This window comes from Semicossyphus pulcher, unplaced genomic scaffold, assembly GCF_022749685.1.
Source record: "Semicossyphus pulcher isolate SPU_LCO1_2020_fin unplaced genomic scaffold, fSemPul1.0.p SCAF_16, whole genome shotgun sequence".
NCBI classification, from domain to species: domain Eukaryota; kingdom Metazoa; phylum Chordata; class Actinopteri; order Labriformes; family Labridae; genus Semicossyphus; species Semicossyphus pulcher.
This window is the reverse complement of record NW_027211670.1, coordinates 25,181,818-25,209,261: the sequence shown is the minus strand read 5'-3', so window position 1 is coordinate 25,209,261 and position 27,444 is coordinate 25,181,818. Positions and strand designations below refer to the sequence as shown.

The 27,444-nt window shown below is 44.2% G+C and overlaps 2 protein-coding genes across 3 annotated transcripts in view; both read right to left on the bottom strand.

Moving 5' to 3' along the window:
- Window positions 1–419: 419 nt before the first annotated feature.
- On the bottom strand, window positions 420–18,221 carry cep131 (centrosomal protein 131). Of its 2 annotated transcripts, XM_069664952.1 has the most exons (30): window positions 18,141–18,221; window positions 16,734–16,930; window positions 16,129–16,223; window positions 14,446–14,557; window positions 13,447–13,571; window positions 12,997–13,101; window positions 12,715–12,894; window positions 12,506–12,623; window positions 12,269–12,385; window positions 11,806–11,998; window positions 11,529–11,623; window positions 11,293–11,424; window positions 10,985–11,171; window positions 10,735–10,832; window positions 10,451–10,630; window positions 10,160–10,351; window positions 9,904–10,041; window positions 9,654–9,779; window positions 9,450–9,566; window positions 9,210–9,239; window positions 8,740–8,842; window positions 7,105–7,306; window positions 6,768–6,875; window positions 6,055–6,172; window positions 5,864–5,938; window positions 5,221–5,363; window positions 4,840–5,017; window positions 4,512–4,708; window positions 3,382–3,442; window positions 420–3,277 (listed from the first exon to the last, which is right to left on the bottom strand). In XM_069664952.1, exons 2-30 carry the CDS (start codon window positions 16,917–16,919, stop codon window positions 3,206–3,208), a joined length of 3,783 nt encoding a protein of 1,260 aa, XP_069521053.1. In that variant the 5' UTR covers window positions 16,920–16,930; window positions 18,141–18,221; the 3' UTR covers window positions 420–3,205. The 2 variants fall into 2 exon arrangements, with proteins under 2 accessions (XP_069521053.1, XP_069521054.1); XM_069664953.1 differs by lacking the exon at window positions 9,210–9,239.
- Window positions 18,222–18,559: 338 nt separating this feature from the next.
- Window positions 18,560–27,444, bottom strand: part of rnf213b (ring finger protein 213b) — a 30,338-nt gene continuing 21,453 nt past the window's right edge. Inside the window, exons 47-65 of the mRNA XM_069664213.1 lie at window positions 27,203–27,325; window positions 26,631–26,732; window positions 26,301–26,543; window positions 25,917–26,004; window positions 25,636–25,670; window positions 25,449–25,549; window positions 23,623–23,773; window positions 23,373–23,538; window positions 23,194–23,288; window positions 22,848–23,093; window positions 22,619–22,751; window positions 22,446–22,529; window positions 22,147–22,330; window positions 21,741–21,942; window positions 21,565–21,642; window positions 21,173–21,370; window positions 20,088–20,165; window positions 19,495–19,673; window positions 18,560–18,974 (exon numbers count right to left, since the gene is read on the bottom strand). Coding sequence (XP_069520314.1) covers window positions 18,836–18,974; window positions 19,495–19,673; window positions 20,088–20,165; window positions 21,173–21,370; window positions 21,565–21,642; window positions 21,741–21,942; window positions 22,147–22,330; window positions 22,446–22,529; window positions 22,619–22,751; window positions 22,848–23,093; window positions 23,194–23,288; window positions 23,373–23,538; window positions 23,623–23,773; window positions 25,449–25,549; window positions 25,636–25,670; window positions 25,917–26,004; window positions 26,301–26,543; window positions 26,631–26,732; window positions 27,203–27,325 — 2,625 coding nt within the window. The 3' untranslated portion in view covers window positions 18,560–18,835. The remainder of the gene's footprint in view (window positions 18,975–19,494; window positions 19,674–20,087; window positions 20,166–21,172; window positions 21,371–21,564; window positions 21,643–21,740; window positions 21,943–22,146; window positions 22,331–22,445; window positions 22,530–22,618; window positions 22,752–22,847; window positions 23,094–23,193; window positions 23,289–23,372; window positions 23,539–23,622; window positions 23,774–25,448; window positions 25,550–25,635; window positions 25,671–25,916; window positions 26,005–26,300; window positions 26,544–26,630; window positions 26,733–27,202; window positions 27,326–27,444) is intronic.

Sequence of the window (27,444 nt, the reverse complement as noted above, 5' to 3'; positions counted from 1 at the left end):
AAAGGGGAGACACGTTTCAGTGCGCAACACCGGTTGCTTTGGCAGTCAGCAGGAAGTGAGCAGGCTGGAGGAGGGGGGGGGAGGTGGGAGAAGAAGAAGTGGGTCAGCTGTGGACATAATTCCAGATGTATAGACTGAAACATCCCTGAGGTTTAACTGGTCTCAATAAAGGCTGCGAAGTGGAGGGAAGGGCCTGCATTCACAAACACATTCATTTACAAGAAACACTGTAAATGTTGGTTAGCAGATATTTCAGAGATTAAACCACACAATTAAACACACACTGGGGATTGAAGTCAGTTCTCCGTCTCCAAACTCATGATTTATGGTCTGAGAGACGAGGGATGGGGGGGGCAGAAACAAGCAAACAATTGTCTGTTTTCCAGCAGTGAACAGAAACAAAAACACAGTGTGTCTTCTCAACAGTCTTTGCTTTTTATTCTCTTTTTGCTGATAGCTCAGTCGACATCTTCTTCACAGTTTTTCGAACCACCAGCGCGAGTAACAGTAAAAACTAGACTTAAACAAGGTCAAGAAATGGTGCGTTCAAGAGCTACGTGTTTGGGCGCAAAGGGTAACACATGGAACAAAACGAAAACAATGACAGCTGGAATGGTTTGTATACAGCGTTACAAAAAGAACATGAGGGTGCCCTTGTGTGTGCCTGGATTTGTATCTGGCACTACCAGGGTCATCTCGGGTCAAAATGGGAGGATTGGTGGCACACAAACACACACAAACACACAGAGGCAAGGCTCATTGGCACTTGTAGGACGGGCATGCACGAGGAATGCCAACTCTAATCGCCACTCTCCCGGGTCCAAGGCCAGCAGCCGCCCCCCTCCTCCATGCCAACAGCAGCGGAGCGGCGAGAGGCAGCGAGCAAACTGTGGTGCGACGAGGCCTTCGGGTCCTCATGACTCACAGCTAGTAACCGTGAAACCCACAGAGAAGTGTGACACATATGGACCATTTCCTTCTCGCTTAATGAGTGGGAATGATTTTAATATTTGGTTTATTGTTTAACATTAATGATGTGGCTAATGTCACAAGTGCCTGCAGGAACTTCCCCGGGAACCAGGAACCTTAAACGACCTGTGTTTCCACGACAAAGAATTGAAGGAACTTTAGGGGTCAGGCTTGTTGCACTTTTATACAAATAACAAAGCCTGTCTGTTGCTTTATAAGGAAATGCTTTGTGTGTGAAAACAGTCACTCTTTCATGTCAGACTAATGACCCTGATCGTGACAGGGCTTTAAGACGCAGACACAAAAAAGAACCTGCTGGAGGAACCTCTGAGTCTGTTCCTGGGACTAGAGTTACTGTGTGTTATTGTCGGAAACTCAATGGATAAATTGAGGTCAGAAACTGCATAGCCGATAAAGCTGCTCTACTCGAACGTTACCCATCCACTACATTTAACTTCATATGAACCCTTTACATCGTGGCTCGGACTACTTCCATGTCAGAAAAACTTGACATACTCTATGTAAACCATCTGTAAATGGCATAGTTATACAGTTTTACCTCGGCAGTAAAAGTTCTGCACAGTGACCTTTAGCATATTTACAAACACTTGATGTGTTGATTAGCTCTGAGAAAACATTATTTAAAATTGTTGACCTTTCTGTGGACCGATAACACGACAAAGGTCATGTCAGAGTGCTAAGATAGAAAATAAATAAAGAGAAGAGAAACAGAATAAATATTTTGTGAAATTTGGAGGCCTTTAAAATCAGAGCGTGGTCTTCACATCACGTTGCACCTAAATAACAGGCTTTACTTCCAGGTTTAGAGTTTCTCTCTGCAGCACAAACTCTTGTTACAGCCCCCCTGCACCCCTCACTAACTCATGCTATGGACTGTTCATACTGAAATCTTATCCACAAAGACTTTCTGTGTCCAAAAGAGGGGCTTTGAAATATCCTCAATCGGTTTAAAGGTTAAGAAATCAGAAAAGAAGAGGGGAGAAAAACACAACAGTGCGAGTGCTGAGAGGTGGCTCCTGAGAGAATTACAAAACAGAGCAGGAGGATCCAAACGCAGATAGTTTACGTGTGTGTGTGAGCCGAGGCCCCTCTGCCTGTTGAGTTGAACGCGTTTTGTCACAGTGCAGCCTCTGAATCGGGCCGCAGCTAAACCTATATGGTTTTTGACATACCTTTGGTCACATGCCTCGTGCCCCCTCAACCCCTCCTGCCAGCTCGATCACAACTCTGCTTTCCTAATCCTATAAACATTTTCTATGCGCATTCTTTCTTCCTCCACCCCCCCTTCATCCTCTTCTTTCTTCCTCACATTCACAAACTTTCAAAAGCCGCTCTCGTCTTTGACATAAAACATGCCAACCCACTTTTCTTCACTCGTTTCCCTTTAAGTTCTTACACATCCTTTCGCTCTTTCTAGCAACGTCCTACTTGCACTCTACTTAAGCCTGTAACCATGTTAGTACTTTATTTCTAACGTCTTTGTTAGATCTAAAATTTGGTTTAAGACACTCGAAACAAACTGTTCAGAGCTGCTTGCAGAGCTGCAGTGAGGGAGAGGCTATAGATCCTGTAATTAGCACTCGCCTGGAGGGGGCACTGGGACAGAAACACATGACTCAACAGATAAAAGAGGGCACAAGGAGCAGGACTTGTTACACACAGAGAGGCTCCTTCTTCAGCTCTCATGCTGACTGATCTCAGTCCTTGGTTGTAAGTGGTCCTCCAGTTAAAGAACCCCCCCTCCTCTCACCAGCGCAGGCCCGAACTGGTTTGAGAAACATCTGGAAGTGTTCTCTGTGGCAGCTCTGTGGGGAACGTGGAGGCATTCCTGCTCCCCAGACTGTCGAGGCGGTGGGGGGGGGCTGCAGCAATCCTCCTGGAAAAAGGAGAAGAAGAATAGGACGTCCATCCATAGGTCTTTGGATGTGGTGCCACCTGGTCTGTGGCATTTCAAATAGGGAAGTTTCAACACAACACGCTCCTTCATGTCTGGGGGGGTCTATACAGTGAGGCCCACTTTGTATTCTTCAAATGAGGTAGGACAAGGTTCAGTCACTTGTTCAACCTTCTGAAGTTCCGCAGGTTCAGTCTTGCTGGCGGGAACAACATCCAAAGGACAAAAAAATCAGGTGGGAGTGGGGGGGCTCGAGCGACACAATGGATAGAGCTCAGAGCGGCGTGAGGAGGGGGTCCAGATGCATGGCGTTCCTGTCAGTCACTTCTCCAGCAGCTGCTTCCTCTGCTGCTCCCACAGGGCCTCCAGGTGATCCGCCCTCTTCAGCGCAGCCTATCAGAGCAGAGAGAAATATTTACACAAGCTGTCAATCATCTTTGCCGGACTGTGTTTTCTTATTCATGATGCTGCTGCCTGCTCTTCATCAGGTCTCTCACCTCGTGCTGCTTCCGGAGCTGACTGACAGTTTCTTCCTTCTTCAAAATGGCAGACTTCACTCTGGAAAGCACAAAGGAGAGGTTTGGATTTGCCGTGAGAAGAGCAACACTGAATTCAATGTTGATATTAATCAGGTCATCGTCTTCCAGCCCTCCATTCTATGGTGTTTCTCTTCTTTCAGACACTGGCAGACACCCAGTGGACTGCTCAAGTTTCAGCCCTTTAATACATTTGGACTGCAAATTGTGTCAACCTTTCTTTCACACCTTGAACAGAGCATACGGTTCGACGCCAGCTGGCCGCCAACAATACTTATTAAATGTTTGGAGACTGCAGCTGACCTAAATCCTGGGACAGTCTTTGCTTAAAAGAGAACTACCATTAACGCCATGCAGTTGAAGACCTACGCAAACAGGTGAAGCTGCAGTTTTAACCATCAGTGTTTCAACTGACAGTGTTACCGTGGGCGGAGGGTTCATATTAATAATATCTGAAAGAATAAATTAGCCGTAAAACCAAACAATGACATGAATACGTCTACATTAAACAGTCGAGGTCGCACCACAATTATTAACATAAGGACTGCAGATAGTGTAACTGATGGTCTTTGGCAAACTTAGATCAGTTCATCTGGAGTCAAAGAGGATGTTTGTTCAAGACACTTCCTCGGGGAGTTCCTGAGATATCCTGTTCATGAAAATGGGACAGGAACAATGGTAAGGTGTTTTTTATTTTTCAGGAAGTGAAACTTACTTTTTGTCATCATTTTATTTTTTTTGCTTTTGGGGATCTTGATAATAAAGTGAATCAAGACTCTGAGAGGACACAGAGACAGCTAGCCGGACAGATGGAAGGACAACAGGACAACATATTTAACAGACATTGGACTTTTTGGTGTCGTAGCTTCCAGACTTTCCAACATTAGTGAGGGGATAAGCGCGCCATATCTCCATTTAAAATAAAGTAATGTATGATTACACTTGCTAGATATTAAATTTGAACTTATGCCGTTGCGTAAGGGCATTAACTGCATGTGTGTTTCCAGGTCAGGGTTAGGAAGTTATGAGGGGAAGCTAATCATTAAAGCCACAGAAATATTCACATCATCAGTTTCTCTTTTGCAGCTTACCGTTGGTGGACTTCAGCCAGTTCCTCCTCCTTCTCTCTGCTGACTCTCTCCACCTCCAGCCGCAGCCTCGCTCGAACCTCCGACACCTCCACCTTCATCCTACGGTTCTCCTCCTCCGTCATCACCAGCCGGTCAGCAAACTCCTGCCGTATCACCTCCGCCAGGCTGCGACGCTCATCCACCAACTTGTCCCTGGTCTGAACAGACAAGTTCAACAGAAATGAAGTTGGAGTCCGTCATATAACCTCTTGTGTTGTTTAAATTGATAACCAGAGAGGTAAGAAGTATAATCTGAGGCCTTCAGAGGAAAGATGAACTTGCTCCTCACCTGTGTGACATCTTCAGTCTCCTGTTCTTTCTGTCTCAGCGCGGCCTGCAGTCGAATCAGCTCCCCCTCCGTCTCCATCTGCTGCTTCCTCAGCTCCTGTTGTTTCTCCACAGCCGTCCTCTCCGAATGCTCCAGCTCTCTCAGCTCAGCCTCGTATTTTTCCCTCACACGCTTCACCCTGAGAACAGGAAAAATGTGTGGTTAATGTCTATTCAATGTCTGTGTGGTGAATCTGTTGTTTGAACAGCAAAGGAAATTATTATGAGAAAAGTAAAATCTGCATATTATAAAAACTTTTCAGGTGCTGGACAGAGGACACAGGCTCAATACCTAGGTGTAACTTTGATGTCAGTCAACACACACACACACACACACACACACCTGTTGTTTGCCGCCCTCTCACACTCCTCCTTGTCCTTGCTGGTCTCCTCCTCCAGCGTCCAGATGGCGAGATCGATCTCTTTGTCTCGTTCTCGTCGCAGCTCTTCTTTGAGTTCACGCTCGCGGCTCAGCAGCCACACATCCTGTGGTCACGCAAACACACACGCTGATTGCCATGACTGCTTCTTGACCTCATACAGACATGCTAACTCACATGCAGAAACACTATAAAACACACAGGTAAAATACACCTGCCACTTCATCATTATGGGTTGGTTGAGGTGTTTTTATAACAGCCCCTCTCACACCGACTCTGTTCTTCCTCATTACATTTGATGTACGCCCTGAAGGCTTCATCCAAGTTACATTTACATATAGAAACAGAACGCCCAGGTCGCTCTCACTTCTGTGAACTTTTTTACACTTCAGTTTCACCTCTTGTGTTTGAAACAGCTGCACTAGAGCTAAAGGCTAATATTTGTCTGCAAACATCAATGAGTGTGTGACCCAATGGCCTCCCAGGCCAAAGGAGCATAGTATTGCATATTAACTTGTTATTGAGGGGTTTTTTTTTTACACTTCAGTGATTTAGAGCAGATATAATATAAACATGCAGAAGGCAGCTGCACAGTTTCAGACAAACCTCTTTTTTCTTGTAGTTTTCTTCCCAGGTCTGCTTTTCAATGCCCATGCGCTCCTGTAATGCCTTCATCTCCACCTGGTTACACAAACAACACTCAGTTAGCAAGGTGCAGTCCTGCTTACATTCTCATAGAGGCTCAGATAGCAGATTTATAAGACAGCAAGTTTAAAGTGAACAAATGGACTCCTCACCTGGTGCCTCCTCTCCTGCTCCTCTCTGGTCTTGTCGAGCTCCTCTCTGAGGGCTCGTCCAGCCAGAGAGCTGTTCTCCTCCAGCTGCCTCCGCAGGTCCTCCAGCTCACCACGCTGCCTGCAAGACACACACACACACACACAGAAGCTATAGTAGGATCTTTTGGGCAACACCAAAGCTGCAGTTTGAAAGGAATCCTACACACCCCAGCTATACTGCACAGATTCACTACTTACTCTGGAAATGGCAGTCAGCATCATCAATGTGGGATGACATCTTCTAACATATATATATATATATATATGAAAGGCTGCAATTATTGGCAATTGAGCATGCATCTAAAATGTCTTGTGTTCTAATAAACAGAATGCATCCCAACGCATACACAAGATAACAACATCAAGGAATTAAAATTAGCTCACAAAGCCCAATGATGCTTTTATTACTTTGATGGCACTGAACAGAGCTTATTCCAGTCTATCACAGATCACTTGATTCACAGCTGAGAAACTGTAACAGCCAATCAGGGAGCTGCTCTGATAAAATCAATGCACAGTGCATCAGCATCAGCCAACCAGCCTGGGACCTGACCATAACACTGGACTGACATGAAGCAGAATTTTCTTGATTTTCCAGTGAAAACTGACACATTTTGTACCAAAGTACAGATTTTCACTGTGGAAAGAGACAGACAGGTGACCTTTGACCTCACCTTGCAGCCAACTGAGCCAGCCTCTCTTTCTCATCGGCCACCTCCTTGTAGAGACGCCTCCTCTGCTGCTGCAGGGACAGCTCCTCCTCCTGAAGCTGCTTCTCATATCTGACACACATAAGGAGGAGGAGACACACACATATTGTGTTACATAAACAGATTTAATTATTACACACTGGCAGAGCACACAAATATGTGACAAATTAACAAACCCATGCTAACAGCCTTTAATCTAAAAGACTCATTAACTCAACTGGGTTGTTCCTGTAAATGGAACATGATCAATCTTCACATACAAAGGATGCAAGTTAATCATCCTCTGATGTGGCATGCCTACCTCTGTTTGGCTAGCTCCCGCTCTCTCTGACACTGCTCCTCCTTCTCCCTCTCCAGCTGCTGCTGGAGCTCCTCACACTGGCGGACGTAGCGCTGTGCCGCCCGGTCGTCAGCCTGTAGCAGCTCCGCCTCGTGGAGCGTTCGCAGCTTCTTCAGCTCCTGTTTGTGCTTCGAAATCAGCTTCTGGACCTCTGGCTCCAGGCCTGAGGGAGGACGAGGAACAGAACAGTTGAAGTTGTGTGGCTCGTCGGGGCCTGCAGCGTGTTTACAACTCACTGGTTTAAATTTGCCGGGAAACAAAGCGGATGATTGATGTTCTTTCAAAATAATAATCCTTGGTATTCATGAGTCAAATTACTGCAAGGCAGCTTTGTTCTAGGCTTAAACAGTAAAGACTAAAATAAATATAAGCAGTGGATCACTGAGTAAAGACAAACAAACAGTTCTTGGTTCTCTGGCCCTGTGACTGTACAAACAGCTCAGCAGCACTGGCTGACAACTGTCTGTGACTTTTCATGGAACTGGTTCATCACTGGCAGGAAACAGTGACGAACAGGGTAAGTTTCTGGAAACTTAATGACCCTCTGTCTTCACTCTGTTCTTAAAGCTATAATCTTGAAGATTTTAATGTCTGTTAAGTCTCTATCTATCGCAGAATGAGGTAACACAATGAGCAAACTCGACGCTCAGATGAAGCAAACAGTCTGAAGAGGAAAGCGACCGTCAGCCAGGAAAATCAAGAGTTACAACCGTAACAAAGGGAGCCAGCCGTGGACGTCTGGTTATGAGGGAAGCGTACCCCTGCATTTACCGCTGATCACCAGAAGGTGCCGCCAAAGAGAATGAAACTGAAATCTTTGATCCAAACAAGCCAAAAGCATCATCTAGATACAGCACAAAGGATTATTTTTATTACCTAGTTTAAACAATAATCCAGTGTCCATATAAACAGAGCTTTCATACTTGCATGTGTGAGTTCAATGTCATGTGAAGCTACCAGCTGCTGGAAGGTCAGAGCCAATATAAGCAGTGAAAAGTAGCTGAAGTCATGTCTGCTGAAATATCCAGCTGACAAATAAAACACCAGGTTTCAAATGGATGCAGACTGTCGAAAGACCTTGATGACTGCCAGCTGCTTGGTTGGAGAGCAGCAGGTATACTATGCTAGGAGCAGATAATGTAGCCTCAAGCTGCCAGCCTTCAACGTCTTCAAGTGTCAGAATATTATTCGACTGGGAAAACTTTTTAATACACGCAGCAGTACTTCCCAAGCCCTGTAAAGTTTGACGTGTAAAAACAAGAGCAAACACCTTTTAATGACAGCTCTTGTAAATGTTTGATAAGATGGCCAAATGAGTGCAGTAATGCCTCAAATCTCTCAGAAACAAGTAACACAACATTCAAACAATGATGATGAGGATAACAATGAAACATTCAGCCACCTTACACGACTCGTGCACAGGGGAGGACTCTGCTATAAATAAAAAAGTACTCCATAAGTGCAGAGAGGAAAAGAAAGATACTCAGCATGACATTGCACATTTGCACTTATCTACATCCTGATCTTTATAGAGCTTTTTTTCTTTCTGTGTTAATCTGAGATTTCTCCTGCGAGCTGAGGCTGTGTTTACTCTACCTTTGACTGTGATCTCTTTGATCTTCTTGGTCTTCTCGTCAATCCATTTCTCCCGGCGGATCTTTTCTGTGGCGCTCATTAACTCTTTTAACTTCTTGATTTCCTGTGGATGGAGAATTTGGAGAAAGCATGAATAATGTTGTTGGTTTGGTGCTTCCAGGTTCACAATGTTAAAACAACAGTGACAAACTCAAGGAGTGTGAGCAGCACAAGATCAAATCCTAAATTAAAAAACACCGGACAGGTATTAAGAGGAAGGGACGAGTGCAAACAAAGTCCGTTCAAGACAATTAACCCAAAACATAAATCAGTGTAGTCCTTTTATCTACATGTAGAGATAAATGGGAAAAGAATGAGGAGACTCACATGCAGACAGACTGTCCAACAGAAGTAGAGCAGGACAGACAAGTGAAAAATGAATGAGAGAGATGATTGTGCCAAGGATGGTTAGAGGAGGAAAAAAAAGTTACCTCACACAAGGGACCCAGAATTTGCCACACCTAAAAGCCAGAAAATAACAGATACAAGGACAGAAGAAGACAGCGAAGGAGAGGAAGGAGATAAACAGAGAAAAGACAGTTAAATCAAAGCAGCACAGCAAGAAAGCAAGATGATCACACACGATGCAAAGCAGAAGCAGAGAAGCTGAAGTTATTTGCACATGCCAATTCTTCAAACTTCACAAAAAACATGATCTCCTCCCGTCTCACCATTTCATGCTGCTCCTGCATTTGTGCAATCTTCTTGGTGTACTTTTGGTCCACCTGCTTCAGCTCTCCCACCACCCCTTCACAGCGCTCACTCAAAGCCTTTTTATCATTGATCAGCTGAGGAAATAAAGAAGGTATTTAAGACCTCCAGAGAAACAACATGTATGAGAGCTGCAGCAGAGGGAAGATATCATGTGTGCCTACCTGATCAATGAATGTGAGGTGTCTCTGGATGGTGGCTTCATATTGTTCCTTCTGGAGCTGAAAGTTTCTGCTCAGCTCCTTCTCTGTGTCCTTCACATGTCTCACCGTCAGCTCCCTCTGCTGGGCCTGATGAACAAGGGAAGGGGACAAGCGTGATAAACATCCCTGAGAAGGTACCGTCATCTGCTCTGCCACAGGTAACTGGAACAAAACTGTGAAATGCATTGTACTGAGTGAGTATTTAGCCCACCAGTGCGGTCTGCAGCATGTTGACGGTGCGTTTCTTCTCCTCCAGCTCCATCTTGATTCTCATCATGGATCCAGTGATCTCTGCAGCGGTGGCAGACGCCAGCTCGACACCGACCAGCTCCTCTTCTGACAGCACAGCCTGAGATCAAACAGGAACAGTGACACAATTTGTCAACACATTTTTTGCGGTCTGTATTCAATCAGGAAATCCAACAACATCAGGAATGACATGATTTTACAAGGTGGTGGGTGCTGACCTCTCTGTGAGACCCTGAAGTAACGGAGCGAGGTCTCTCCTGTTCAGACTTCTCCATCTCATCCAGGAAGCTCATGATGCTCTGCAGCTTGGCCTCGGAGAGCAGAGCGCCCCCGTCTGGCAGCGCAGGGTGGTGACTCAGCTGGCCGTGACGCTCCAGGTTGTCGGTGGTCAGAGAGTTGGAGTCTCCGTCCTGTCATAAGACACAGAGGGAGATGCAGGTTACAGTCATGTCCACTCTGACTGAAGATGCACGATGATAACAGACCATGTTGCACTGAAGAAGACTCACCTCATCTATCCAGGCATATTTCTCTTTGCGGTAGCACTTTGGCTCGGACAGCCTCTCTGGCTCCTCCTCTAACAGCTTCAGTGTGTCCAGCAGCTCGTTGAGGGTGGTCTTGGACTGAGCCCTGCTGGACAAAGCTCCCTGCCGCTGGTCCTCCACGCTAACAGACCTCTGCAGGATATCCTGAAGTTTTAACAAACATGCTTATAATGGGAACCAACAGAGAATCTGCTTTAACATTTTCAATTAAAAAAGTAAAGTGCAGTTGAAAGTTTTCAGTTATTAACCTGGGAACACTGGGAAGCTCTGCAATTGGACAGGGCTGGGGAGACAGCTCTGAAGCTGGAGAGCTCGCCCAAGTCAGCCACCACATTCAGGTTGGAGTCTGTGGAAACATTTAACCGACACAGTTATCACACTGTTCTTTATTTTACATGTTAAAATTGAAAACTATGCAACCATGGTTTCAGCAACCACATTGTTTTGCTGTCAATGGAAAATAATCTTCAAGATGTGATTCCACAGAGAAATACAGACCTGTGTTCTTAGCTTTAACATCTGTGGGGGACAGCGGGCTGTTGTTGCTCGGTGAGGCTGGACTTTTGTTGGTCAGAGAAATCTTTGGTGGCTTCTTGCGTCCAGCAGTTTGTCTCATGTTTTCCAGCTCAACTTCACCTGCATGCTGTATGTCTGCTAACCGCTGGGCTCTCTTCTGCTGCAGCTCCTGCAACACACCACCAGGGGGGGACATCAAACAATCAATGTTTGTAAACTCAAGTCAGTGTTGCGATTGGATGACAATTTTAAAAGCATGTCTTAACCCTGAATCAAAGGTTAATACGTACACCAGATGTGTTCGTCTGGGAGGCAGCGAGGCGGGCCAGGCGAGCTTTCTCTCTACGAATCAATTTCCTGTCGTTTTCTTGAAGCTGCTGCTGCTCAACGCAAACTTCAACCTCTGCTGTGTTCTCCTGATCCTACATGGGGAAAGCAGAGAGGATTTTAACAATAGAAGGAGAAAAGGAGAGAGAGATAGTGACGGAGGGGAAGAGGTAACCTGTGAAGGTGCAGAGTTATTTACCTGGGAGCACTGAGAGCCTCTGTGACCGGACAGAGCAGGGGAGATAGCTCTGAAGCTCAGCTCACCAAAGTCGGCCACAACATTCAAATTGGAGTCTGAGGAAATATTTAACTTATTAGAACACTTTAACACAATCCAGTTACATTATTTATGTTTAAAAACAACAAGTTATTTGGCAACCTCAAGATACCACAGTTTATCTGTACAACAAAATTATAAGGACTAAGGATTAAGATGTATCTGAAGTTAAAGGAAACCAGAGCAGAGAAATACACACCTGTGTTCTTAGCTTTCACATCTGTGGGGGACATCGGGCTGTTGTTGCTCGGTGAGGCTGGACTTTTATTGGTCGGGGAAATCCTGGGCGGCTTCTTACGTCCGACCCCAGCAGTCTGCCTCAGGCTCTCCAGCTCCACCTCAGCCGCATGCTGCACCTCTGCAACCCGCTGGGCTCTTTTCTGCTGCAGCTCCTGCGAAACACCACAAGAGGGAGACAGAGGACAGTGTTGTAGGCTATCATAATCACTTTGTACGGGAGGGCATTCACAAGGAGGCTGAATTTGAATGTTTGAATCATCAAGGTGTTATGATCATTAAGTTGATATAAATAGTTGAAAGTCCCTGATCTAACAAGGAACATTTAGTTCCAAATGTAGGTAACTGTGTCACAGTATCTACTTAACATCTACAGTTCGATGGTTTTAGCTTGAGATGTGCTGCAGGAAATCAGAGGTGAGCACCTGGATGGCAGCGAGGCGGGCCAGACGAGCTTTCTCTTCACGAATCCTTCTTCTGTCTTCGTCCTTTTTCTGCTGCTGCTCCAGGCGGCATTCCTCCTCTGTTCTCTCTTCCCACTCCTAAAAGGGCAAGACAGAGTCAGGGTAAATGCAGTGGCAGCAGAAAGAGAAATACAACACCGGTTAATACCATGGAGACTAAAAGGTAAGGACTTTGGCAGCCTGGGGACAGGTGGATACCTTTCTTTTACTGGCAAGGATGCGTTTGAGCACAGCCTGGTTCGTGTGTTGCCTTTTTGCATGGCATCTGTACCAGCGCTGGATGGTGACTGCTGCCTGGTTCACCTGCTGAATAAACCTTCACATACACAGAGGAAGTGTTTTGAGTCACATGAACATCGATGGAACCGTAAGCACACAGTAGAAACACAGGAAGCAGCAGGTCTGACCTCTCAGCCTCCTCCTCAGTGACCTCCCTCCTCCTGGACAGAACAGGGCTGCCGTGTTGGGCTGACACTGGAGATTTGTTGTTTGAGTTGGAAGAAGTTGAAGAGAAATTTTTCTGAGACTTTGTCAGGGAGCCATTTTCCAGTGACACGTCATCGTTTGCTGTGGCCTTCAGGATGTTGCTGTGAGAAAAATAAGGTTAGAAATTCAGAGAGAGCTCACACAAGAGGGGTTGAACATTCATATGTCAGGCAAACAAGTGTATTATTATTATCAGGACATACTTAAAAGACGGCTTCTGGTTGGAGCTCTTAGGCGTGAGTGGTTTCTCGGAGTAGTTGTTGTGTAAGATGGTGGTGACAGAGTTCCCAACAGCTCCCTTGTTGCTCCTGGCACAAACAGAAAAAGGAGGATGTGTGTTGGCATGTGTGTGAAATATTGAAATAACGCTGCCACATTTCTTCACTTCACCCCTCAAGGCACTGGTACTGTACATGCTTTGACTCATTACAATCTCAGCCCACATAGTTTTTTTTGGTGACAATTCATGGAAGAGAGAGTCTCAGTGTGTGGGTGGAATTCCTGAAGGCAGTATCAGCTGCCATGATCAACAGGTATGAAACATGAGAAGCAGGTAGAAATGTAGAATGCTGCAGTGCAAGTAGTCACCAGGCTGATGCTTGGCTCGTTCCTGCTCTATGTGAGCTACAGTGTGCTGGTGTGTGTGTGCTCACCTGTTGTTGGCAGTGAAGGTGGCAGCCAGAGCGATGCCAGGCTCTCTTTTCTTCAGGCTGGTGGGAGAGTCCACGCTGCCTGTGCTGCGTGAGCTGGAGTGCAGGGGCGCTCTGGGCTGATCATCCTTGAAGAAGGGACGCATGTAATTGTTACACCCCGGAACAAAGTGAAATCTTACAGGGAAATCTGTTTGCCCCCATTGTTACAAATGTTGGGGTCAAAAGATACAAATAGTTCTGGGATTGCTCCAGTAGATTCTTCAGCCAGCAGCATTAAGACAAGCTGGAATGGCTGTAACATAATCCTAGTGAAAGTGTGCCCAGTAAACTTATGCACATGAACTAAAGTGTCTGACAACATAATGGAAAGGACTGCTTCAGAGATTGACTTCATCGACACAGAAACCAGCCTCCACTGACGATAGCTGATACAGAACCTGAGAGTTGCTGGTCTACCATTGCCTGTTAGGTTGTTTGTGTTGTTTCAGAGCTAACCGTTTAAAAGAGTCAAACAAGAATACAATTAAACTGAGTGGCAAAGACAGCAGAAGGTCAGCAAGTTCTGTGAGGTAAAATTAGTCTTTGCAATTGGAGTCTGGTGGCTTTGAAGAGAACTACGGTATGTAATATCTCTTGTCTATACCTGCAGTGATCCTTTTTGTAATGTTGCAGACAGTTTTAATAACATCACTTTCAGTTGATCAGACACATTTGTCCCTCAGGATCACTTTGCAGCCTGTACAGACTGTCTTGTGGCTGTATGATGAAGCAATCTACTGAAGCAATTCCGAAACCTGTTTTTCTAAAGGTTTTTAGACCCCAATAAAAAACAAAGGGCCCCGGGCTAAAAGTACTGCAATAACCCTTCAAAACTGATATCTCAGTATTTGGAAGAAGAGTATCCTTGTGCCTTCTAGCTCCTTAGCACAGATAATATGACAATCAATATGTATATTATATCAAATCTTATGCAAGTGGAGTGTGGTTGATGTTAAATACCAGGATGTTCCATGTGGTTCTGTCTGGTGAGGCCTTGCTGAGGCTGGCCAGCTTCTTGCGTCCATCTGAGCTGCTGTCGAACAGGGACAGGTAGTCCTCGTTCTGGTCCTGACTGGGTAACACATAGAAAGCAGCCACAGCTTAGCTCCATTGTTTAATGAGGACACATATTCCACTTCTATGTTTGCCATTAACCAAACTGGTCACTGGTGGTGGCGAAAAAATTCCCGGGAAAATAAAACCCAAACTATCTGCATGGATGGATATGTCAAGATTAGGTAAGAATGTCTTTTTTGAAATTTTGGTTGAAACTGACTCTTTAAATTCTGGGCTTATTTTCATGACTCAGGCGCTTAGCGGTGCACAAAACACAATTGAACAACTTGACACAAAGCAGGATCCTCTAGTCGTGGCTTTTAGTCTCAGCTTTGTGATTAAATGTTGTAATGACAGCTGCAGAAATGGGACTCATCCCCCTCTCTTCTCCTCCCCCAAAGTACAGGAATCCAGCTCGTAGCAGCTGACCGTCTGCTGGGGGGAACTCCACAGTGGATTCCATGTAAATGCGTGCATGCATATGTTGATCCTGATGGTCTGTCGTGCATCCTTCAAATAGCCCAACACACCAGCACCTCCATCATGAGGCACAGATGTAGGGTGACCTTCTGTCTGGCCCGGCCTCCACTAATATCTTTGCTGCAGTCGGGCTGTGCAGGGGGTTTCTGTCTGGGTAAGTATATAAATGAGCGTGTGTGTGTGTGTGTCTTAGAGGAGGGGGGTAAAGCCAGCTGGTCCAATGAAAAGCAATCTGACAACACTATTCAGGCAGCACATTCCTCTACTTTCTGCTTAACAAGAGAGTGATGCACGGAGGGGAGGAAGCAGCAGAGAGCGAGAGTGATGGTGAGTGACCCAATGACAGATTCTGAGGGGGCACTGGGGGTATTAGAATGTCTTTAAATTTAAAGCCCCTCTGCTCTGCATCCTCAGAGGCATACAGAGGAGGGGGAGTTGGTGGCAGCTGCCGGACAATAGAACCAGAGCGTGCACACACACTTCTCCTTTCACTGGTTCCTGGTGGAGGGGGGTAACCTGACCTCGAGGTCCCAGCCCTCCCCCTCTAACCTGGGACAAAGCAAGTCTCTGCACCCCGCGACCCTAGCAACAGCCGCCCAGCTTCCCTCTGCTCTTTATCATGCAGGAGCTGGCGCGCCACAATTCCCATTGTCCGAAGTGCTGAGGCTTCAGGGCTGCCAGCTGTTGCTCAGTGAAGGGGAGCACTCTGGTTTGAAGAGCAAAGACTCAAACTGAACTACAGAGATTGTTCCTGCTTGAAAACCGTCAGACACACTCAATCTAAAATGAACCCAATCTTTGTGCCATTTCCAAAAACATGGCCTTCATATTTTAGTCATGTATGCCACTTTAAAGGTCATTAGATCTAACTGAATGTTAAGAGCAAGTTTTCCCCGAGGCTTTGCAGAGTTCATGTAACAGCACATAATGTTCTATATGCAGCTCAGTGTGCCAATGTCAGTGATAAGGAATGAGGAAAACAGTTCTGACGCAGAGACATGAGAGGGATTCTCACTAAAATATGTACTGGTCTCCTTGTAAATGTGTAACAAGCATAAATAGTTCCAGTGTTATAATATCAGCCGGTGTGTGTGTGTGTGTTTGTACCTTAAGCTGATGTTGGCCTGCTGATTGACCTGAGTAGTGCTGTTGGACCGCCTGAGGTTCTTGATGGAGCGGGAACTACCGAAGCTGGTATCGCTCTGTGGATTTCAAGAGGTTTGTTAATGAATCATTGATTTTATACCATTTTTTCCTTACCGGTGAAATGTCTAAAACCTAGACTTGAATGTTGGCCGATACAGAGTACCCTTCTGATACCAGAATATGCATATTATTGTTGAAAAAAATACTGATTGCTGAAATTTTGCTAGATTTGACTAACATAACTCTTGACTAGCATGACACTCTCGTGTTTGTTATCATCACATGATAATGTAACTGAAACCAGTTGATTTCATGGAGGGCAAATCAGTTATGGTATTGGACTGGTGCACTTAAGGGCATACACACAAATTCCAAAGGCTGTATTGAAGGCCGGTATACCCGGAACATTGCTAATACATTATAAGATTTGTTAACACTCAGGGTTTTATAGAGAACTCTGAAACAAACAACCAAAAAGACCTGACTTGCTCATTCCTGCATCTTGAATAGATTATCTTAAAACTCATACACAATCAAAAGCACACATGTGGCAGTGGATTACTCACCAGGGTGTTGCGTTTTCCTCTGCTGTCACTAGCCACCGAGACAGACACAGACCGAGAGAAGTACTTCCCAGGGGATGCACTGCTGGGTCTTTTTGACACAGAAAGCTGGGAGCCGGACAAGCTGAGGTCCAAGGCATCTCCTGAGACACCTGTCGGGATGGATGAAGGGCTACGTGTCGTATGCATCCTCTGAAAACCTGGAATAGAGTAAAAAGGCGTGGATATAATAACACAACACAATAGGCGACACATGCTATCTGCCTTGGAATTTAGTGGGCACAACCACGGCAACAGAGGAAATAACAGCCACTTTACCCTGACTGTTTGGTCTCCCATGGATACCAACAACAAAACCACACACTATTTTTACTACTGTTGGGATAGCCTGACAATAGGGAGAACAAGCTGAAATCAAAGTGCCAGCTAATAACTAAACAGAAATCATGTTAAATGTAAAATAATTATATCAAAACAATAATCTGCTTCATTTCTTAGATGAAAGGACGTTTAGTTCAGATATTTAAATTATTAGCTCTACGGGTCAGTCAGTCCAGACCCTTGGACTGTTTTTAAATCTGGCCCTTCTATTGAAGTTATTAAAAAGTTCTAGAATATTCAACAGTCTTTCATTAACACAGTGAGCAAGTGTTCTGTGTCTCCTCCTATATTTTCTTGGTTTTATGGATTATATCTCTTTTGTTTGTTTTTTCCTGTACTTTTTCCTTAAATCTAATCATAACTTGAAGCTTTGGCAATAATGTGTCCATTATATTCATGCATATTGAATATAACACATTTTAAAGCAGCTCTCTTGTAACATATGTTTGCTCTTTACAACATTGTTGCTGCTAAGCTGTGCAGCTATGTGTTAGCTGTATTAGCTAATGTTATCATCTCTCCATCACAAAAACAAGATGTGAAGCATGACAAGTATGATAACTACCGTTACGTCTGAAACAGCACCCGAGCAAGAATACAGCTAACGTCAGCAAACATAATAATACTCGATAACTTTGTTTTCTATTTGCAACGTAAACCATACAGTAAGCTAATACAGTCATTATTAAACCGTTACTAACGGTTACTGTAGACCTAACCTTTATAACGTTACCTAGTTGACTGGGACAGATGCAAATCGGTATGCTTTGCAAAGTAACGCTATTTGAACACGATAACGTTCTTTTAAACTGATTTGTTAAATCACCGCCTTCTTTAAACCTGACACTAAGCGTTAACTATTGAAACCGTTACTACGCTTGTATTGAAGAGATATAAAACAGTTGTGTTTCAGTTGAGGTCGTGTCAAAGAAAGCATTTCTAGCTAACAGTTAACGTCTTTAACGTTTCTCCCATCATCCTCTATACATGTTCGTTGCTGAACAAGCAAGTTAGCCGTTCACTACTTACTTCAGTAGCTGGATGCCACCATTGCTGATCAGCTCAAATACGCTTCCTCCGTGGTGTTTTAATTCCCAACACAATCCTCTGATCCGCAGCGAAAGTACTCTGTTGACTTAATACGAGGAACCAAATAACGCGTAACATCATCTCTGTGGTAACTGCACAGCTAACCACTGCCTCTCGAGGTCTGTGATTGGTGGAGAAGGAAAATTGTCCCGTCATTCGAGCCTCTGATTGGCAGAGTGGAGCTGGCAATCTAGTATGTTGCTTCCAAGGGGCGGGACTCACACAGCGGTTTGGTTGACTTTGCAAAAGGAGGCGTGATGGCAAAATTACATTTTTCCACAAGTTTTCTGTTTTGGGAAATTCTTTAACAAAAAACAAAGTTCCAGTTAAGCAATAGTTTATTTATTAATAGTTCCCTGATACCTTATTAAAAAATTAAACATATAATGAACAAAAACAGGCCTGCTTCAATGACTTTATCTCTTAATTGAACCGTGAAGAAATAAGACATCTTAAAATGTAAAGATATATACATCAAAGAAATTTACATTTAATCAGAACAAGTGCTATCATATGGAATGTATTTATCGTGGACTGCCAATTGTAATCAAGTAATACCATTAGTAATAAAACAATAATAAGAAATCACCTAATAGAAAAAGATAAGCTACAATTTAACTGTTTGTAGAAATGATTTATCGTCTTTTAAACTCTACAGCTGCCCTCCACACGTCAGCCCCCTGTCCGAGAGTGATGTCCTCTGGTAAAGACTCGAGCTCCAGCAGGGGTGGAAGGCCTTTTTGCTCCAAATGGACCTCTAAGGTGGACCTGATGCTGGAGACAGGAGGGAGAGGGGCATGAAGAAAACAACTGTTAGTGCTGCATCTACTGTTTTCACCACAAGCATTCCTATTCACTTCTCTGCCCAGCTGCTGTTTCAATAGCAATGACCTGTGGCGGAGGGGATACAACTTAAGCTCCTTTTCCCCTGACAGATGGCTGCCTGGAGGGGTCACGCTCTGGTCCTGGAAGTCAAAAGGCTCCCAATCCCAGGGGACATCCCCGGGTGAGACCTCCACACTTTGCTCTGATTAAAGCTGTCAAGGATCAATGGATTCCTTCAGACTAGGGTGGTAATCTTCGACCTGACAATAGGCACACTTCTTACATTCATGAGTTGCAAAAAGAAACATTCTAAAAACACCTCTTGGGTAAACTGTGGAATAAATCAATAATGCTGATGTTGGGATTGTTTTACCATTTGGTGCATTACCTCCTACAAAAACTCACAAATGGTGAATTTGTGTGTGTGTGTGTGGGGGGGGGGGGGGGGGTGCAAATGGCTTGTGCTTACTCCCAGTGTGGCTGGTAACCATCTTCTGGCACGACATTGCTCGTCTTCAGCAGCAGAATTTCATGCAGCTCCAAAGCGAAAGCATTGACATCTGTGGCAGCGAGGAAAACCTTCAGCCCTTTCCTCTCCTTCTCAGACAGCCTCTGCTGGAACTGTGAAGGCAGCTTCTGAAACGGGTCCTGAAACGTAACCGGGATTTAAGTGTAAGCAAAGTTTAATGCAATAAAAACAACAAGTTTGAGGCAACAGAGTGCTGTGGTATTTTGCAAATTCTGGTTTTATTGGGGTCAAACACTGGGTGCCTGCCGTGTCAGACGGCACACTTTCAACAGATTACAGCCCAGAAAATTTAACTCTGTGGTGTTTGGGGTCAGTTGCTGGCAGCCAGCAGGGGTCACAAGTGAAAATAATGACTCAAAACTATGTGGTCACTGTGGGTGGTGTCTCTTTTATAGCTCTTTTTAAGTCTTCAAAGGGGCTTGGCTCATGCACAGTTAAACTTTTGTGATTGAAAAACGGGCTTATTATTTTATAACTGTATTGTTTCAGCTCCACCCGATAAATTCCTTGAACTCTGTTATTTTAATACTTACTTGCATAAGCTCAGATTTCCAACTAGTAAGAAGCTGCCAGGTGGATATGCTGTGTTCCAGTTTGCTCTCTCCAAGACCCTAAAATAGAAAAGAATCAGAAAGGTTTAATCATTCACAAGAACACACCAGTTTTTCTTTTAACACCTGAACTGGTGAATACTTCACATTTTAGCTTTTTAATGCAGGCAATCCAACAGTTTTAAGGGTTCTTTTATCACAATGTTTTCTATGGAAGCATTTAGTTTCATTTTATTTCAGTGAAACTTGCTTAACTTGTGTGATCAATCACAGTAATCATGCAAAGTTGGCACTGTGCATATTTGTTCATTGCATGCTAATGTAGGTTAAGTGGAGATTAAGTTTAAATACCTAAACAGCCATACTTGTGTGATTGATTACATCATTCATGCAAGTGTCAACAGGCCGGCGAGGCCTGATTACTTTTACAGAACCTTTTAAGACACAAGGCAATTCAGAGTGCTTTAAAGGGGCATACAACTAAGAATAAGACATTTACAAAACACACACACAAACTATCAAAAACACAAGCCAACAAAGTGGTATTTAAAGACTAAACAAAAAGTTAAAGTAAACTTAAACTAATAAGAGATTTGATGGAAGTTATGTATCTGTAAACAATAATGTTTGAGCCTTGATTTAAATGAGCTGACAGATTAAGCAGACCTCAAGCATTCACTAAGCTTGCTGCACAGATGAGGAGCATAGACAATGAAGTCAATAACACCAAGATTTCTAGCTTGATTTGAAGATTAATTCCATTCAACAGTAATACTGTGATAATAGACATGTCAGTCGTGAAACTGACAAACAAATCATAGTTAATGGGCTACTGATGGCTTATGATACTTCATTTTTTAGATGGTATCAGAGCAGGCAGTTTTCAGTATTGCGTGAAGGACATTTTTATTGACTTATTTCCAAAAGAGTTCTCTATAAAAGGAGCGTATATAGATTGCAAAGCAACAAGAAGGGGGGTGTTTTAACTGTGCTTTGCTCACAAACCCAGATCAACATAATCAGATTCTTTGCATAGCAGCGTTGTAGTGGAATCTGGAGGTTTCTACCTTGGCTACAGTGCTGGAAATCTGCGGCTCCATCTGCAGTGAATCAGTGAGGTAGGACAGAAGCTGACACCGAGGATCCCCGCCCGTCTTTCCGAGAAAGCGAAGGCCGATTTCCACCACAAACACAGCATCACAAACATCTGTGAACGAGCGCAGCACCGTTCTCATGGCGCTGCTCACAGAACCCTTCAGCGGCTCCTGCAGAACAGACACAGGAACGGTCAGCAGGCCGGAGAGAGGAGTGAGAGAGGGAAGGAATTTGACCTCTAACAAAGTGGCCTCACAAAATCCTAGGAGGGAAACTACTGTGAACATTCTCAGCCTGGCATTAGTCAGTTCCAGATGAAGACTCTGGCACCGCAACACACTGAAAGACAATGAAGTGGTCTTACTTGAGGAATCTTTCCTCTGACTTCAGTTAGAACCACAGAGAAATCCTGCAGGTGTCTGTTCAAGAACCTCGACGTGTCCTGGTTTTAGACAAAGAGGACAACAACAGGGCTGGTTAGCAGAATGTTTTGTATCATCTAAAAGTGAATGCAGATGCATGATTAGGTTGGATTTTTACAGCTTGGATGAGTGGTTTTCCGGCAAGGAAGCGTCGGGCCAGCTGGGTCTGGATGCCTTGCAGGTCGTAGCTGCGGTCTGTCTCTCCACCTGTCTTCAAGGTGTAATGGCAGTGAGCTAAAACCAGCGGCAGCAGCTCTCTTTCAGGGTGGCACAGAGTCAGCTGGGTCTCTGATATCCTCTCCAGTGGAACACTGTATTCACTGGGGAAAGAATTCACAATCATACCCTGATTGAAGGTTTAAAAAGAGGAGACACACTTTAGAAAGCTGCAAGAGGAACACTGTAGACAAACAGTTGGTGGTGATAATGTTCCCGTTATAATTAAATAGCCATCATATAAAAGCAGAAGAGGAAGAAGCCTATTCAGCAGTCTTTGCCCTTGACCCTGCATCAGGTGTACTGACCTGTCCTCTTGGCGGCTCACTCTCCGGGCCTCTCTCACCAGGCTGTTGTGAGTCTTCAACAGGAAGTCCACCAGAGTTTGGAGACACGACCCCGGTCCTTGTCGACTCGGTGTCAGAAACTCTCCAGAGCTCTCAGTCGTCATCTCCTTCTCACACAAGTTCACATCCACACCCAGGTCTGCAGCTATATTCACACACAGAATTCAGAGTTATTGGATTTTTCTTTTGAGAGACATCAGTGAATTGTTACAGCTCCGCAGCAGTTAACTCATACATTACAGGTTAAAGTGAATGCTTACAGTTGTTTGCCACCTCTGCTCTCAGGCAGTTCCACACCCCGATGAATCTCTCCACTCTCTCCTGCAGCCTCTTCCTCTGGTATCCTGATGAAGACAATGCCAGAGCTCAAACTGTGTGATGTCAGGAGTGAGGTCCTTGTTGTGCATTTGATTAAAATGTAAAGTTGATATACCTGCTGGTATCTTCTGTAACATCTGTGCAACAGTTTGAGGTGTGGACTGTGACGTCAGAGGAAACACTCTCAGCAGGTCCGACTGTAAAGCAGCCAGCTCAGGCAGGTGATGGAGCTGCCTCACACAGTGTATCTGAGACACACACGAACACACACATCACTCAGATCACATTTAAAACATTTCAGATCAGCCTGATTGTGTCTTCACAGCCCTGATTAAGATCGGTACCTTTTTGAGGAACGTGACCAGCAGAGGTAAGGCGTCACCCTCTGGTTCTCCCACCAGCTGACAGAAGCGCTCCACTGTCATCGTCTCGGGGAGAGTCCAGAAAGAGGAGCGATGTGTGGGGCAGTCAGAGGGGAGAGAAAGCATGCTTCCTGGATCCCCGAAGAGGAGACTCATCAGAGGACTTGCAGCAAGTCCGTCATCTGCAGCGATTCTCTCCTGAGCTTCAGAGAGATTCTTCTGCAAATGCTAGAAACAGGCAAGTGATGTTAAGAAAATGTTAAAGCCTGTAGCACAAAAAGTCTTTGTTATGAACACATTACTAGTGTTGAATCGCTGTTTCCCCTACTTGAAGTACTGGGTTGATGGCAGATTGACAGACGAGCTTCTCCCACTGCTGCCGTTCTTGTCTGGAGGACAGATTATGTCCTGCACCTCTGGATCCTTTATGAACATTTAGAGAGAGATGCGTCACCTTTTTGACATTAAGAGGCACAGGAAACAAGCTGAAGACTGTTGGAAAGTCACCTGTTGTGAATTCTGTGCAGGCATTGAGAATCAAGTGAACTGTAACCGCCGTGTTGTCCATGTTTTGATCCAGACTCTCTCCCAACACACGCATGTCTGTTTCAAGATGGCTCCACAGGAAGGTGAGAACATCATGCGGCCTGGGGTGGATCATGTCACCAACTCCCTATGATTAAAAGCAGGAGTGTTTTTTCAAGATGCCACCTTTTCTAAATCAGTGCTTTTGTTAGAAATGTAGCTGAAGTCTCACTCTGTGGTTTCTTATAGCGCCCTGAAGCATGGCCAGGTGAGTAAGCAGCCGCAGGATGCAGGACTGAACGAAAGTCATCTGTCTCTCAGGGGCGTCAGACCTCCGACGAGCCTCCCCTAATATGTGTCCTGTTCGAGTTTGATCTCTGGCACTTTGAACACACAAAGAGGAGTAAAACATAGTAAAAGCTATCATGACCACATCGGCATGCAGCAAAGATAGATCTAAACACCCCTGAGAAATAGCAACAGCATTCTTCCACCAAAGATTAAGAGCCAGGAGAATTTGTTGAGTACAAAGTTGTGTTTGCATGTTGTGGAGAGAATCCACACTGCCGTCAGTTAGCATAGTTTTCACTTGTCTCCTGCTTGTTCTGGTCTGAAGGGATGTCGAAGTCTGGGCCTGACCAGCAGCTTACAACGTGATGCTGTGAGCAAGGTGGCAATGTAATAGCGACAGGTGGAGAGCGTCTATGCATGCACACATCCATCAGACTGAACAGTTGATTTATAACATTTTTTTATGTGCTATTCATTATGTTTTACAAGCTTCACTTAGCACTTTTGATTGCTCTATGGATGTTGCATGTGATATGTTTTTTATATGTGAACTGTATATACACTGACGCTTTTACACACCTGAAGTTCCTAACCGAATTATCTGTAACTGCCTTGATTAATAAGCAAAGCTTTATTAATTACTGCCTTTGTTTACATGAGCCTTATTGGCCAATATGTCAGAAATCATTCAAATATATGCTTTGTCAGATTGGGTTTGGATAGTATTTTAAACTTTCTGTTTGTGTCGATATTTGGCGCCCCCTGTGGACAAAGCCGTACCTCTTATCGCTGTGCTGATTTTGTCCTGTACATGCTTAAGTGGTGGTTTTTAATGAAGAATCTGCCTGCTTTCTTTAACAGTCACATGTATCACAAAATGTTTGCCCTGGAAAACGTAAACAAAGGAAGCATGCAGTTCATCGTTTCGTCTGACACCTACCCCCCCCACCCGCCAGCAGTTTCAGGCATTAAAAATAACTACATAGAAATAATCAATCTTGTCACTGATGGTCTGGTTTGCTTTTATTAATTTCCGTCTGTTTCATAAGCAGCGAAAAACTCCTCACAGGAGCTTTCGCAACAAAAAAGTAGGGATGCATGATATTGGATTTTTCGCAGATATCCGATATGCCGATATTTTCCAACCCTTTTTGCCAATACCGATATATTAGGCACAAGTTTTTTTGCACCTGATTGCAGAGAACATCAAGTCTCACCTGTAGTGGTTGATTTCATGCCTCCTCTAATTGCAGTGTCCAAAAACTGCCATACTGCAGACATCTTGCACCATTCTTCACGCTTGATGGAAGAGGCGGTGGTGGTGCCGGCAGTGCATACACACACTCATGCCGAGTTAATGTCGTAGCATTTTGTCAAGCTTTTTCAGGGAATCACTGAGCATTTAGGCAGAATTAAACTGTTTTATGGGCGGAAATAAAATAGCACGTGCCGATCATTCATCCCTACCAAAAAGGAGAAAACAAATATGCTAAGTGGATCGTTTGTAAAGTTTTAATTATGTTATTATGTGTTACGCATTCTGTGAGCATATCACTGGTGTGCATTCAGCATGAAAAAAACACTTCCTTCTTTTTAGCAGTTTTACAGCTGCAGCTCAAACTGTTTTGATTGAGACTCTCATGTGCTGCAGATGTAACACAACTGATTCATGATAGCAGACACATGAAAATATAACGTGTGGGTGAAAAAATCTCTGAAGAGTAGATAATAAAGATTTGATGAAAAACTGTGTGAAGAGATCAGTACCTTTGTCCAGTGTCTTTAGTGAATCCAGCGACTGGGTTGTGATTCTGCCCACCAATTGGAAGTCCACAAAAACACTTGGAAGTAACCACTGGCTTACCACACTGAAGGGTGATACAGAAGCATACGATACGTTGTATTACATTTCTCAATACTTCAGGAATGCATGCAACAAAAGAGAAGGTCATACCTCTCCAACAAAGCTTGGATGTCCATTGGCGCAATCTGGGAAAAATACAGAAAACATTATGAACATCCTGAAGGACTGTCATGGTTTGTAAAAGTATTAACTGTTTGTAATCTTATAATGAGCTTGATGTCTTTCATTTTTGACAGGTGGAGGACATTTTAGCTCTTGGTGTGTGTGTTGAGCAGACCAAACTACAGACTGTTACGTCCCTGCAAGAGTGTGAGTCCTTCATGAGCAGAGTGGAGTAAAAGAGATAAACCTTTATCATGTAACACACTTACAGTACGTCTGTACTTCCCCCTCTCTAGTCAACCACTGCCGGGCTTCGCTGCCAGTGTGGTCATCGGGCATGGTCGGCAGAAAGGAGTTCTTGGAGGGAAAAGCAAGTTGTGTTAATAGTTTATAAAGTATGATAATGTTTTATATTTATCTGGGAATGTCTCAGTGTTACCAAAAAAGTGATTTATACTGTATGTGATTTTGTAAAATCAGATATATAGTTTAATCGAGTCTTAATTGTTTTGAAGAGAGACTCTGTTTTATAATGAACAGCTGCACAATTCTTATTCTTCTCTCTGGCTCAGTCGTACAGGCCATGAGGAGTAAACTAACCTGTATGCGTTAAATTGGTGGCATGCCCCTTTAAATATGAAGAAGTGTCTTACTGTAACATTCTGAGGCTGAGTGGCGATCTGGTAAAGAGGAACCAGCAGAGGATTTCCACTGAGCATCACAGAGCCCAGATGGACCAGTAGCTCCAGAAGGGTTTGTCTCGGACCCAAAAGATCCTTGTTGATGTGGTGACTTGAGCGCGGTCCACCGATCTGGTTTGACAAGAGTGCAGAGCAGAAATCCCTGAACTCCTTTGACTTGACGCTTTTCAGGAGCTCCTCCAGCCTCACCATCTCCTGTAAGTTCATGTAGAGCCAGATGTTAAAAAGAGGAAGTACATTTACAGTATACACATATCACATGAGAAAGCACGCAGAGGTGACCTGCTGCGTGGGACGTAAGTTGACGTCAGGAGATTTGTAGCGGCAGGTGACCTGTCTGAACAAGGCCAGGGCCAGGAGGCTGATCCTGGAACCCTTCAGCTTCTACAGAAAAAAATAAAGCACAGTGGTGTGTAAGAAGGTTTAGTTCATTAAAGAGTAAGATTCTTTTTTGCAACCAGAAACCATTGCCTTCTTTTCAATGCCACCAAACTCCATTGACAAAAACATGAATTTAACATCGCAGAACACAGGAGATGCTTGTCGACCCATAATTTGTTCGTTTAGATTTCTTGTGTTATTTTATGTTACAAAAATATTGCGTTGCATCCAAACCCACCATTTAAATCATCTAAGTCACACAATAACAAAGACAATCTAACAATCCAAGCAGTGGTAGACAAGCAACTCCTGAGGTAAAATTAATGTTTTTGACAATGGACTCTGGTGGCTTTAGAGAGAGCAATGTACTGGTGTTCTTGTTTTCAATCAAAAGGTGGCTCATAAATTCTCCTTTTCTCTCCTGTTGTGTCTCTAAAGTGTGTCGATGAAATGAACTCTGGAGTCTGTCTGACCTGCATTTCTTTCTTGAAGGTGTCAGATTTGTTTTCCACCAGGACCTGGGCCACTGCGTGTCTCATGTCTCTGTAAGGCGTTCCACAGCACAGGAACTGGTCCACATTGGTAGGAATCATCCTCTTTGAGAAAAAAAAGGTTGTAGTGTTTGTTTTCCTTCTAAATAAAGCTCTATATCACTTCTACCCTATGCATCCTATTTGATTTAGTAAGTGGGAAGTTAATAGGACTAAATAGGAGG

Bases quoted from the DNA above. Each gene is read 5' to 3' on its own strand.
- cep131 (XM_069664952.1), bottom strand. From the start codon at position 16,919: ATGCATACGACACGTAGCCCTTCATCCATCCCGACAGGTGTCTCAGGA. The intron at 11,624-11,805 runs GTGTGTATTTCT...ATATTTCCTCAG, and splicing joins TGTGAAAGCTAAGAACACAG to ACTCCAATTTGAATGTTGTG. The intron at 5,364-5,863 runs GTTTGTCTGAAA...GCGTGACCACAG, and splicing joins AAAACTACAAGAAAAAAGAG to GATGTGTGGCTGCTGAGCCG.